This window comes from Dreissena polymorpha, chromosome 9 (genome assembly GCF_020536995.1).
Source record: "Dreissena polymorpha isolate Duluth1 chromosome 9, UMN_Dpol_1.0, whole genome shotgun sequence".
NCBI classification, from domain to species: domain Eukaryota; kingdom Metazoa; phylum Mollusca; class Bivalvia; order Myida; family Dreissenidae; genus Dreissena; species Dreissena polymorpha.
Genome location: NC_068363.1, coordinates 65,244,396 through 65,259,981, shown reverse-complemented (window position 1 = coordinate 65,259,981; position 15,586 = coordinate 65,244,396). Strand labels below are relative to the sequence as shown.

The 15,586-nt window shown below is 36.0% G+C and overlaps 1 protein-coding gene across 1 annotated transcript; it reads right to left on the bottom strand.

Moving 5' to 3' along the window:
* Positions 1 to 1,686: 1,686 nt before the first annotated feature.
* LOC127846115 (uncharacterized) lies at positions 1,687 to 2,566 on the bottom strand. The gene is made up of 2 exons (XM_052377291.1): positions 2,432 to 2,566; positions 1,687 to 2,100 (listed from the first exon to the last, which is right to left on the bottom strand). Exons 1-2 carry the CDS (start codon positions 2,564 to 2,566, stop codon positions 1,687 to 1,689), a joined length of 549 nt encoding a protein of 182 aa, XP_052233251.1.
* Between the last annotated feature and the right edge of the window lie 13,020 nt (positions 2,567 to 15,586).

Sequence of the window (15,586 nt, the reverse complement as noted above, 5' to 3'; positions counted from 1 at the left end):
TTCTGGGTTAAATAGTTCAATCGTATTTAATAGTGTAATACAATGTTATACAGTTCCTTTCATACAACCGCAATGTCGTAGAAGTTTTAGAAACAGGCACGATCCTGTAACAATGCCTTTATTGAAATGATAATGCTGACAATTGATAAATCAAAGCGCTGAAAGCACTTCAGTTGTTCGCTCTTTGAACGTATTTAATATTACGTACAGCCACAGGACATTAAGTTTGACTTTTTAACGTAAGCCAATCAACCGGCTACGAAAACTGCAAACACCCATGTAATTTACCTTTGTCTACAGTGGTGAGATTTTGAAAAAAAAAACATCAAGTAGGAACATGTCATTTATTTACAATCTCTCATACTTTTTTTACAGGATTCACGCAAACTCCATTTATGATTGCAAAGATGACAAAAAAATCAACGCATATCTAAGTTGGTGCTAAAGAAAAGTCAGTGAGTCTAACAAAGAATGAACCACAACATAATTCTAATAATAAATGTACAATAATAAATGTATTGGTATCAACGAGCATTGTATTTAATTCTCAATCAAACCACATTAAAAAATATTTAATATTTTTCGCCTGAAATTAAATGCTTCATTTAATGTATTTCCCTTTCATTGTTTTTTCATTATCATGTACTGACATTAACGTGTAACTCTTCTTCTCTCCCACCCGTCAAAATATTTTTATGAACGTATCACCTATTGCAATGTTAAGTCGTAAATTAACATATTGTTTTCTATAGTTTAAATGGGTCAATACTTTGTCATCGTGTGCATTTATTCCAATTTACATTTGTATAATAAAACACTACATGTACAGAATTGCACTATATTTAGTTATAGCGCCTTGTTGTCGCAAAACGCATGCTTTTTATGCGTGGAATTGGACAGACGATAGTAACAATGTAGCACTCTTATAAAACACGTTTTTTTAGATGCGAACAAAGGAAAAAAAAGAAAAAGAAAATATTAACGCATGGCTATAGAAAATCGAAATATACATGTACTGACATTAAATTGGTACCGCGTAGATTCTTTAAAGGTTGTTGTTTTCACAACTTACTCGCCATAAAGATTCAATTGATTACCATTTGCTTTTAACTGTTCATTAGTAACTACAGTTAAAAGGTGTGAGGATGATGCCCAACATTGTCTTTAATGTACTGTATTAATTACCGTTTTATATGACGTTAATGGTAAAAGTGTAATTATTTGTTAAACTATCTGCTGTAAACGCTGACTTTATTGACCGACGTCAATAAAAAATAATAGTCGTTACATAACCCCGCCCTCATAATCCTTCTCGGAACCGATTGAAAGTAACGTGAGAACATCACTACAACTAACACCACCATCATCAGCACCTTCTCCAACAATACCACCACCACCGTCCCCAATACGACCATCACCATAACCATCATCACCACCATCAACAAACTCACTATCACCATCACCACCACCATCACCATGACCATCATTACCACCACTATCACCTCCGCCATCACCACCATAATCTCAATCAACACCATTATCACAGCCAACACCACCATCACCACCACCAGGACTTCAATTGCAATCACTACCACCACCCAACCATCACCAACATAGTCACCACCACCATCACCACCACCATTACCAACACCACCATCGTCATCGCCACCACCACCACCACTAAAATCACAAGCACCACCACCACAAGCACCACCAGCACACCATCACAACTGTCACCACCATCACCACCGACCCAAAGTCCGTCACCATCACCACCATTGCCACCAATTCAATGACCATCACCAGCGTATCTCCAACACCACCTTCAACATCACCATCACAACAAGCTCCATCACCAACACCATCACCTCCACAATCAACACCACCATCAATTTCATTACCATCACCACCACCATTACCACCAACACCACCATCACAGCCATTTCCATCACCATCACCGCCAATACCACCATCACCATCACAATTACCACCAACACCACCATAATCATTTCCATTACCATCATCGTCGTCATCGCCCACACCACTACCATCACAACCACCATTCCAATCACCATCACCACAACCACAACCACCATCACCCTAAAAATTTAATCACCACCTATATCTTTATCACCACCACCACCAGAGCCACCACAACAATTAGCAACAACATGACAAATAACCCCCATCATCACCACCATCACAATCACCACAACCATTACCCCCATCACCATCGCCATCACCTTCAACACCAACATCACCACCTCCATCACTACCACAATCACCGTCATCACAAACACCATCATAACCATCACCACTATCACACCACAACCATCACCATCACCACCATCATCACCAACATCATCACCTCCACCATCAACACCATCACCAACACCACCATCACCACCACCACCATTACCACCACCATAACCACTATCACCACCACCATCACATCCATCACCACCACCGTCACAACTATTACCACAACCATCTCCACCACCATCACAAACACCATCAACACCATCATCACCACCACCCTCACATTCATCACCATCATATCCACCATTACTAGATTTATGTAAATCTACTAATATCAGAATAGTAAATGGCAGACTTTTTAAAGATAAAGGCATCGGTAAATTAACTTGCTATACAAATAATGGGGAAAGTACAGTCGACTACCTCTTAACATCATACAAGCATTTTAAAGATATAGACGACTTTAAAGTCCACGATTTTTACGAATTTTCCAACCATGCCCCACTGACATTTGCTCTGAACGCGAACAATTTGAGTGATAACGGTGAAAATAATCCGCGCATACACTTTGCGTGGAAATCGGAGTTTAAAGACCAGTTTTTACAAGATATAGCGGGTGGGGTCCAAGATTTAGAGCACAGTTTGCAATCAGGCGTTAACTCACGCTGCGACCCAGATCTATTGGTATCGATATTCACTAACTTTATTAATACACGCGGTGAACCGTATTTCAAACGAGTTAGTAATACCAAAAATCAGTGTTTCTTATCAGAAGACAAGATCAAACAACGCTGGTTTAATGATGAATGCAAACAAAAGCGGGCGGACTATTTAAGAACAGTTTATGAATATAATTTACAAAAAAATGAAAATTCGAGGGCTGCAATGCTTGCTTCGAAGAAAGATTATAAGTATTTTTGTAGACAAACTAAATCAAGGGATAAACATGCACAAGGCAGGCAAATAAATGACTTGAGTCGTAAAGCGCCACGCGAATTTTGGAAATTATTTAAGCAGAAATCACCAGCTTCGAACGCGGAAAATGTATCGATTCACGAATTTTATGAATACTTTAGAACTTTATCTTCTGACACTGATGTCAATGCTAACAGTAATGAATATGACGAATTCTTACAAGAATTCGATCGTATTGAAAACAAGCCCAGCTCATATCCGGAACTTGATAAACCTTTTTCATTAGAAGAAATTAAAAAAGGGATAAAGCGTCTTAATTCTAACAAAGCGGCCTCACATGACAATATTATTTACGAATATTTCAAAGAAACAATCGATGTTATAGCCAGACCTTTAGAAATATTATTTAACTACATTTTAGATACTAAACTATTCCCAAAAAGCTGGTCGTCCGGAGTGATTTTACCAATTTATAAACGCGGAAATGTTTCCGACCCTAACAATTACAGGGGCATCACGCTGATAAGCTGCTTTGCTAAACTGTTCACTGGAATAATAAATGAACGTTTAAAATCTTGGGCAGAATCATATGATATCATAACGGATGCACAATTTGGTTTTAAACCGAATTGTAGCACAGCCGACGCAATTTTTATTCTCAATGCCTTAATCGAAAAACAGCTGCATAATAAACATAAACTCTTTTGTTGCTATATCGATTACCGGAAAGCATATGACGTCATAAATAGGGGGCAGCTCTGGTACAAAATGATTCGATCAGGAGTTGATGGCAAGCTAATGGCTATTATTCGTTCGATGTACAATGAGGTGAAACTGCAAGTTAAACACATGAGTTCCCTTTCTGACTTATTTAGTAGCAACGTTGGACTATTGCAAGGGGAAATAACATCGCCGATCATGTTCTCACTTTTTGTGAATGATATAGAATTCAGTCTTCAAAACGGTTTAAACGCTGGTATAACACTTGATCAATTATCGGTTTATCTACTCCTATTTGCGGACGATGCAGTTATTTTCTCCGAAACCAAAGAAGGCTTACAGCAATCTTTAGACAACCTAGAAATTTATTGTAATAAGTGGAACTTAACTGTAAATATTGATAAAACAAAGATAATGGTTTTTCGAAAGGGTGGTGTCTTGAACAAAAATTATAAATGGACATTCAAAGGCAATGAAATTGAAATAGTTAGTAACTTTAACTATTTAGGTATCGTCTTATCAAGTGGCGGATCATACATACCAGCCACAAACACATTGTATGGTAAAGCGTCAAGAGCAATGAATAGATTGTTTTCTATAACAAAAGAGATGGTAGTCCCAATAAATATCATGTTCAAGTTATTCGATTCATATGTTGCGTCAATTTTGAATTATAATTGTGAAGTATGGGGGTTTATAACTGCCGATAATATTGAACGTGTTCACAGAAAATTCTGTAAAAGATTATTAAATGTAAAGATGTCAACTAATTCATTGTCATTGTATGCGGAAGTCGGTCGTTTCCCTCTAATCATTGGACGCTATTTAAGAATTGTTAAATATTTTCTAAAACTATATCAAACAAAACAAAGTAACTGTATTTTACACACTGTTATAAATATGCAAAGATCGGAAATTGTTCAAAGAAATAATACAGTGAATTGGTCATCAAAAGTTCGCGATATACTTAACCATTCAGGATTTGGAGATGTATGGTTATTCCCAGAATCTATTAATATCGACAAATTCATCCCTTTATTAAAAATAAGATTGCGAGATCAATATGTAGCTGAATGGAGGACTAACATTGATTCGTCAACATCGTTATATATGTATAAAGAATTGAAACCTACATTCGAAAGGTCATCATATTTAGATTTAATTGAAAACAAAAAACATAGAAGGATTATTGCCAAAATGCGTCTCTCATCTCATAAATTGTTAATTGAAACAGGCAGACATCATAATATTGACAGGAACGAAAGAATATGCCCCTTGTGTAGCTGTAACGATATCGAAGATGAGTACCATTTCATACTAATATGTCCGTTATACCTAGAAGAAAGAATCAAATATATCCCAGAATTCTATTACAAGCGACCTAGTATGTTCAAATTTATTAAACTCCTTAATAGTAGTAAGAAAACGACACTTAGAAAGTTAGCCATCTATTGTATATCATGTTTCAAAAAAAGAGATAACACTTTGTTTATTATCACATGATTGTTAAGAAGAACTATAGCTTATACTAACAATTGAGTGTACTTTGCTAGGTACATGTTGTTTGTTAACCATGGATGTATCAAATGTGGTTATGTTTTTATATGTATTCCATGTCACATTATAACTTGCAATTAGAGCACTCTCACTCTCCAGTGATGAGTGATTTATGAATTGATGAATGCAATTTATACAATGTTATTATTTATATTCATCACGCATGTCTGTAACATTATCATGTATTTGTATATGACGATAAGCTTGTTATGCTTAAGTCAAAATAAAAATTCTGTTCTGTTAAAAAAAAATTAACACCATCACCAACACCATCATCACAACCATCCCCACCACCACCACAATAACCAAAATCAACAGCACCATCACCATTTCCTCAACCACCATCGCAATCATCATCATCTTGCAAATCATTATTTTCCTTGTTAATTTAACAAAATGTATTTTCTTATAAATAGTAAATATACATTGACAAATAAGGCATGTGTGTTTGTATTTAACGGGGTTTCTTGCACATAAATATAAAAAATATTATTCAGTCGCAGCAATTTCTTTAATATGCAACGATGTTCAGCCTACACGGAACGGCTTAATTGAGGAATCTTCATGGCATCCGTAAACATTGCGCCATACTTCTCCAGCAGTGGAACCGGATCGTGTTAGGGTCCCATCTGACAAGAACTGGAAACTGACCTAAAAATAAATAAAACGCTACTTTATTGAAAATCATTAATTAGCGCCTTTTTTTTCCTTCTCCATATCTTACCCCCACCGAATACACACATTGAAAAGCAGATCAATGTATTAACACCTCATATAAATGCAAAAACTAGAAACGTGTGCATTTTACGCGCAAAACCATAACTGTATTCTCTCTAGTTAATACATAAACAATACCAACAATATATTTCCCACTCCCACAAAGTGTCAGGGTGAACGAAGTTTAAATATTATAAAAGTAAATATGTTTTCTCATAAATATAAAACGAGATATATGATTTAATCAATTACTTAAGATAAATGCCAACTAAAAGATCATTTGAAAACATGATACTGCATTTGCTGTCAATATGCCCATTAAAGGATTATAAATGACATATATACATATGACAGCTTTATATCGAATCCACTCACCTGAAAAAAGGGTAGGATTTAAAGTTCTCCCAACATTATTTGTGGTCTTTACGTGTTTACAGTATTTACATGTTTCTGGCGATGACAAGATTACGTCAAGTGCTCAGCTAAACATAATCATACATGAGTAACAATAAAAGAAGAAAACAGATAAACAAAATAAAAACGTATTAGCGTATATAGAAAAATTAGGATACGTCCATTTGCAACAACAGATCAGAGTTAACGTTATACTGCTGCAGTGAAAAAAAAGAGATAAAATGATGCAAGACCTTACTTACTGCCTTTGGTTTACAGTATTGCTGTTAGAAAACTGAACGAAAACGCTATCGATCAGACTTGATTTTCATAGCTAAGGCGTGTTAACACTGTTAACGCTGACTTGGACTCGCTTTCGCACCATCGACCGACGTCAGTCTGTTTACGCTTGCGGGCAAAAAAGTGTGCCCCTCGCTGTAAACTGAGGAGCCTTGCCCGAGTTTGAGCGTTAACGATGTTAAAATGTCCTTGTTCTATAAATCAAGTCGAATGGACAGTGTTGTCTGCCTGCAAACCAACAGCCGCAATGCTTACCAAAAGAAGTCAACAACAATCGCACATCACAATAATCTCATACCTGTCTAACGTCATCTTTGACCCTTAAAAATGAAATCCCTTATCTTTGTATTAACAGCAATGGCAGAGATGACGGTCCATACTTCAGTCTGGTATAGGTGACCTTCAGCGGTTGGCCATGGTGTATCGGAGCCCATGTAGAGTTCCTGCACGTATCCAAATGCACGGACAGCTGCTGAACAAACATATCATATGTTAGAGATACCACCACGACGTATATTGGATACAGACAAAGAATACGTCACCAATATTTTTGTGTCCAAACATATTGATGACATTGTAACGCGTTCCAAATGACCATGTGCTATATTTTTTCCATATTAGTTGCAGATAAATAACATAAACACGTATTAGCATATATAGGTAAATTAGAAAACGTCCATTTGCAACAAAAGATCAGAGTTTACGTTATACTGCTGCACTGAAAAAAAGAGATAAGATGATGAAAGACCTTACTTACTGCCTTTGGTAAACAGTATTGCTGTTGAAAAACAGAACGAACACGCTATCGATTAGACTTGATTTTCAGAGCTAAGGCGTTTTAACACTGTTTACGCCAACTCGGACTCGCTTTTGCACCATCGACCTACGTCAGTGTGTTTAGGCTTTAGGGCAAAAAAGTGTGCCCCTCGCTGTAAACTTAGGAGCCTTGCCCGAGTTTGAGCGCCAACAATATTATAACGTCCTAGCTTTATAAATCAAGTCGAATGGACATTGTTGTCTGACTGCATACCAACTGCAGGAATGCTTACCAAAGAAAGTCAACGACAATCTAACATCACAATTACCTCTTTAAGTGTACCTGTCTAACGTCATCTTTGACCTTTAAAAATGATATTACTTATCTTTGTATTCACAGCAATGGCAGGGATGACGATCCACACTTCAGACTGGTATATGTGACCTTCAGCGGTTGGCCATGGTGTATCGGAGCCCATTTAGAGTTCCTGCCCTTATCCCAATGAACGGACATTTGTTGAACAAGAATGTGTTAGAGATACCACCCATGACGTATATTGGATACAGACAAAGAATTTGTATCCAATATTTTTTGTCCAAATCTTTTTATTAAAGTTTAAAAGTGTTCCAACTGACAATTAGCTATATTAATTCCAAATTAGTTGCAGCGCAAAACGACCCATTAAGGTACACATACACTTTTAGGAGCACATGTGAATTGTCTAATACCTATCTCTCTTAATGGGGAATACAAAACACATAAATTTGTATTTAGGTTATGCTTATTTTCATTAATATCGTCATGTTTTTTAATACTTCGAGCGGTAAATTAGTCACCTAAAACTATTCTGTTTCAACTAGTTTTACATCTTCATTATGTAATATTTTCAATTAACTAAAACACATTATAAAAACGTATCTTTCTCTGAAGCACCGTCGCAATTGCAAAGCACACACCGATACAGCATGCGTAACACAACTTCATATTTACCTAATCAGGTGAACTACACATCCATCCAATTCAATATCCCGACAACCAATGGTCTAAACAATCACGTTTCAAACCTTACCATATCAACTAATCACATCTCAGAAAGGTGCAACACGCCATTAGAACAACTCAGCAGATGAAGTAATGGTACATATTTAACCCTTTACCACGTAGGAACGTATTTTGACGCATGTGTAGTCCCATAGAAAGTTAAATTAAAGACCTTTCTTACTAAATTCAAATTTAAAGGCTTCATTTCCAACCCTTAGATACTGATGAGCAGCAAACCGCATAAAACTTGAACAGACTGAGAGTTACTCACATATGCATTTTTAATTTGCTTTTGAGTGGGAAAGGGTAAAAACATCGTCCGATTTCGGATAAAATCGTGTTGACATCTAGTGGCAGGAAAGGCACTGAGCAACGTTTAGTTATCATCTAGGTATCAGGCAAAGCCTATGCAGACATCGGATGGCTACCTGTACAGAAATCAGAATTTAAATGCGGCTGCATAAACTCGATTCCTTTTTCAGCGAATTCACTTTGCAATAATGTACAATCCTGCATGAAGAAGATCCTCTAGGTTAAAATCAAATCACAGGAGCGCCATCCAGACATTGTCCGGATTCCGCCGGTCTGAACTCTCCTTATTTCCGAGGTCAGTCACCAACCATTCGATGCCCACTTACATTTGATCGAGCAAAAGATATACACGTATACAGCATAGCGGTTGTCCGAATAAACTGCCAATGCTTATATAAAACGAGATGTGTGTGCACCGATTATCCCCATATTTATGTTATAGAGATAAGTTAGACAAAATAACAACAACGTGTCTCTTTTTTGACGTTCAAAAAACATGACGACAATGGTATAATGAGAACAAGTTAATATAAAATAAAATTTGCAATCGCCATCATATTAAATGAATATTGTTGGAATATCGAATACCTATCACACTAAGAATATAATTTCATGATGGAAATACTACTCCCGTAGTATAATTTGTATCGTCTACCACTAATGTGTGGTTTGACTATAATAACACACATTTCATGCGATGAATATTCAACTTACAAGTGAAAATACAACACAACTTTTGTTTTCAATTTAATTATTTAGAAACGAAAATTTGAAGCTTTATTTCAAAGTCAGCATTTTCGCAAATCATATTCAACGTGTTAGAAAATTGATAACTGTGAATATAAACAAGCTTAACCTTATACTATTGCGTTGTTATCACCCGTGCAATTGAGAATACATGTGATATTGCCGCTACCTGTTGAAATCAAAAGAACTTTTCCCAGACGTATCAAATTTTAACCCCGCTGTAGTAGCAAGCACTAGGTAACGCAACAGATGCGTGATATTGGACTCTCGATATTCATAGTCTCAGATTATGAATTATGAATGACCTGTGCTGAGCAAAAATACCACGTGATTAAGACGCAGCAGATAGTAACTATTTTAATCATCCATAAACATTCTCTTTCTCTTTCGCGACACGTATGTTTCTAACATTGTTTATTGATTCTTTTATATATACGTTCCGTTAAAAAATATTCCATTTAACACGATATTCACACTATGTTTCCATTTGTGAATGAATATAGTTTAAGAACTCAAAACTCTGGCATAAATTATACAACTCTTTCTCGGAGCGGATGTGGCAGTTATCAGGTTTATCGTAGTTACGAAAACTGGTTTGAAACGCGTGTTATTAACCTTAGTTATTCGCAAGCGAACAACTAAAAACAACAACAAAAACAAACATTCCAATACAGTTTTTACGGTAAATTTAAAGCGACCGTTTGACACATACATAGGTTAATACGGAACATATGTTTTATATCCCTTACTAAAAATGATTTGTATATGTAACAGCATAGTTTGTTTAGCAACGTTTTATTTTCAGTTCTTAGCAATTTAAAAACCTGTGTATGTGTGGTCGGTGTCCGTTATAAAATGGTACATATTGAGATATTAATTTCGAGTACATTCTACACTCTAAAACAAAATGAAATTCATCTTCTAATATATTACACACATTACACTTTCTTTCGCAAATTGGAAAGGGGAGGTTTGGTCCATCTTCCACTTCCCATATACAGTCTATGTGAATCTTAATATAGAACTTATACGAAATTTTTAATTGTGCACATATCTAAATAAAGCTGAAATTTAAAATTGGATGTGTTTTTATACATATGGGATCTTCTTGAGTTGCACACTATCATTTCAATTTTAAATAAAATTATAATCTAAACTCTGTCTAACATTTGAGATAATACCTTATCATTTACGACATCTTGAAAGATCCATACCTCGTAAAACCCTTAGTTACAAAGCAAGTCCTTACGTAATAAACACCAATTTATTTCATTAGAAGAAAGAAATGCAATCATTAACCAACATTAAATAAACTTTATAAGTAAACTTGTTTTCTGCTGTTTTTATCAATTTAATCCAATATTTAAGAATGTTAATATATCTGGCAGATTGCCAATTAAGACGACCAATTAAGTTTATCATATATAAAGTCATTTTGTGTAGATCTTAAATATCGAGAATTTGTTTACAAAATTGCATAAAAAAATCACTAAACTTCACTGCATTAGTTCAAAATTGGAGTTATATGTCTATCAAAGAGATTTAATATGTGGCTCACAAAAACATCAGTAAATTTATATTAATATTTCTTTATTTTAAAAATTGCTATTAATGCCTGTCCTCTAAGTGTAGTTTAAGCTTCCGAAAAGAAACCACCGGACGTATAAAAGATTCCGAGATATTAAATTTGCTTTCAATATAAATCAGTTCACCGTTGTAATAAAAATGTTTAGAAGTTGTTCGCCCACCTTTTCTGAGAAACATAATGTTAGTTTTATCTGTGTTAACAATAAGTTTCCATCGCTGACACTAATTTTGAAGTACTTTTCAGCCTTTTTCTAATTCTATTGTTTTATATGTTGGTAAATAATTTTTCCGAGAGTGCTTAGCAATGCAATACCTCGATAATTATTGACTTCGTTAACACTGCCTTTCATGTGTAAAGGACTCACGAGGCAAAGCTCACGAGGCAGTCTGACCATGGTGTTGGAAAATACCCTAACATAAATATTTTATTAAATAGAGCACGCAAATACTGTGTTAGTATACTTTTTACCGTAAAAAATAAATAAATATAAATCAGGGCCTGCACTCATGTTTGGGCTTATTTCGGTTATAGCTTTGTTTATTTCCTGAATTGATACATATTGTATAGGGATATCTAATTCTTCAAACATATATATTTTACTCCTTTTATTCATACGTTTCTACAAAGTGTAAAAGGTGTTCATCAGGTGTAAAAATCAAGTTATCCGGGATAATAGTGCGAAATGTGTTAAGAAAACATCAAATGCATGCAATCTGCAGAATTATCATTGAAATTTGAAAACATCCGGTCCTTAGCCCAATTGGAAGCAGCATTGGCTCTTTTGTTAATGCATCGCCAAAAAGAGGTGGCGCCGGTGATAAACGGCCGTGTTATAGGTTTTCGCTTACTGAGATCGATTTTCTGACCTCGAAATGAACCGTGCTTCTCCTGGGCGTCCTCGTATAGGCACTTTCTCATTTGAGGGCAAGTTTGGCTTGCTTGCTTCATATATAGGATTGATTTTACTGATGTTTCGTCTCGCGACTTAGGTGGCATTGGAGGATTAATTTCGTATAGTTTTGGCTGCTGCAATTAGAAATGAGTCGTAGTTGGTGCAGTCCGCGGTAGAGTTGATAGTGAATAACGTTTTGCTGCTGGAATGTTGTTGCTCGCCTTCACTGTTTGGCTGCTTTCCGGTTGTTCTTCAGTAAGGGATTTGGCATTGACGCGTTTTGGTAGGGAATCTGGATCAGGCACATTTTAGTTTTGGGCGTCCATCGCCTCATTGGTATAATGCGATGTCTGATTATAATTTTGTAGCGCCGATCCATTCACGTTCGCGATCATATCCGTCTCGCTTTTCAAAATCGATGCATTTTTGGCGGGCTGACTTGCTGTACAGAGGTTATGGGCCGAGGGTCGGTGAATATTAGATGCACTCTGAGAGGTGAGTCGGTCCTACGAGTATGGGGTGGTTTCACGCGTCAGATTTCCCTTATTTTCAACAACCGGTTTGCCCCAATGTACTTGCCCCATTTAGGCAATGAGTACACATACATATAACACACACTTTAGTCAACAGTGGTTAATGATATACATCAAAGACGTATAATATATTGTACGTTATAGGTCTTTGCATACATGCATAATAAATATGTACTTTTAGCAATAAAAATTTAAAATTAACAATAAAAGGAATTTGCAACTCTAAGCACATGAAAATAGTTTGAATAAAGGCAAAAAATATCCCTTAAAGTCCCTTGTCCTTAAGTTCCAAATTGTTAAATTATTAAACATAAATCCGCATCAAACATCGTTCGATGTGCCCCTTTAAGACATACATGACGACATACGACATTCATGACTTCCGGGCTGGTTCGTGTCCGCGATTTTCATGTTTGCCCATGTTTGTTTTACAGAAGATAATAAGAATTGTCTTATGTAAAAGATTACCTCTTTATTTAACATGTAGCGTAATAACACATTGTTCGTGGAGAACACACAGTAACGAACAAAGTTCATTTCTGTTTTCATCGCGATTAATTTCTGTTGAATATTCTCTTAAACAACGCTTGCTTATGTTCGTGAAATACAATCTAACAGCGCGGCGGCCAAAATGGCCGCCACGTCAATAAAGCGTGACTGCTCTCTCGATTGTCATACTAGGACTCGTTGTTTGCTTCTTCCATTCGTTGTGAAAGGCGTTGTTTCGCAATGTCTCCTTATTTAGCGTGGTCTTCAAATCTCGATCTTTTATCTGCGTTGTGGTGATATTAGTATCAGTTGTTCAAAATCATGGCAAACATTTATAATCATCCCCTTAAGTTATTCTTTGATACTGTCATGACAACTTACTATGAAGTCTTAGTAAATACAACCTTTATTACATCGATTACTATCGATACACTCCCTTAAACATTACATAACCGCTCGATATGTTACGTACGTGCTACCAGTAAATTTGTGACAGGTATGCGCTATTTCATTTACCTAGGGTATTGCACATTAAACAGACGAATCGCGTTCGTATATTTATCGGTATACTTCAAAATTCAGGTCTTTTTCTCCTTATCAAACTATTCAAATAATTCTTATGCAACATCGCATCTTTTGTCCCTAGCGTAATATGCTTCAATGGCACAGGGATAAATTCTCTAAATCATGAGGATGCTAAGGTTATCAGAACCTCGGGCTCGGTATGTCCGAACGCTGATCAGTCAGCCATGCTCTTAAAATATAATTGTAACCTTAAGCGAGGGTAGCCGATAAATCGTCGATCCGTGCATCCTTAACCTATAAGGTACATTTATATTAGACATTTAATGCGAACCTATCGTTAGATTTCAACTGCGCTATACGCGACAGGTCACATTAAATTTTTACTTAAAATTACTCAAGACCGTCAATATTACCGATATCCTACATATATTTGCAATCAACACAACGACGTATATATATATTTACATATTTTTTTTTAGTGTCTGCCCTATTCATATTCGCAATTAACATGTTCGTGAAATACAATCTAACAGCGCAGCGGCCAATATGGCCGCCACGCCAAGAAAGTGTGACTGCTCTACTCGATTGTCAAATTAGGACTCTAGACTTTTCCCTTCTTACAACAAAGCACAGCATTTTATTCCAAGGTACATGAACATAAAATTTAGATATTTCCTATCTCATTCTTGATTGGTTGGCTGTACTTTTCCCTTGATCCACATAACCCCACCCTTGAATAACTCTTATTGATTGGATGGATGATCATGCATCTATCACACGTCACAGCAGAAAAGTGCAATACACAGTTCTCACGTTTGACCAATATGTTCGTGATGAACATGTGCAGATAATAAACTTTGGGAACAGGAGACTTTATTTCATTAAGCACACTCGATCATATAACCAGATGTTCTCTATTGACAAACCACATCGGTAATGTGAAACCTAACACTTCTATAATCGATTATGCAAACCCTGATACTCATTCGATACACATTCAATCCGAACTTGTATCCGTATGTACCTTGGGAAATTGGAATTACTCTTATATAATTATCTTTCTGGGTTGGGGCGTGGGGTATTGTTTGGGTCGAATCCATTGTGGTATTCAGGTGTTGTTTTGTTAAGGTATTAATAAAATCTGATCATAAGTCAAGAAGTTATGGCAATGTAACTAAAGTAATATGCATATTGTAAATGGAAAAAGGGCCATATTTCTTACAAAATGCTTGATACAGTTGTCTGCTCTTGTTCATGTTGGCAAAGAAGTTTGCAAAATATGAAAGCAATATGTCAAGGGACATTGAAAATATTTGAGGCGGTACGCAAACTTTAACATAGAACATGCATATTCTATGTGAAAAAAGGGCCATAATTCTTACAAAATACTTGATACAGTTGTCTGTTCTTGTTTATAGGTTGCGGTCATGTTGGTAAAGAAGTATGCATAATATGAAAGCAATATGTCAAGGGATATTGAAAATATTTGAGGTGGTACGCAAACTTTAACATAGATTTATCAATAATATGCATATTCTAAGTGAAAAAAGGAACATAATTCTTACAAAATGCTTAATACAGTTGTCTGCTCTTGTTTATAGGTTGGGGTCATGTTGGTAAAAAAGTATGCAAAATATGAAAGCCATATGTGAAGGGACATTGAAAATATTTGGGGCGGTACGCAAACTTTAACATTTGCACGCTAACGCTAACGGGAACGCTAACGCCGACGCCGGGTGAGTAGGATAGCTCCACTATATATATTTCATATATAATAGTCGAGCTAAAAACGTTCTGAACAAAGTTTTCATCCAAATAATATAATGACACAATATGCTACC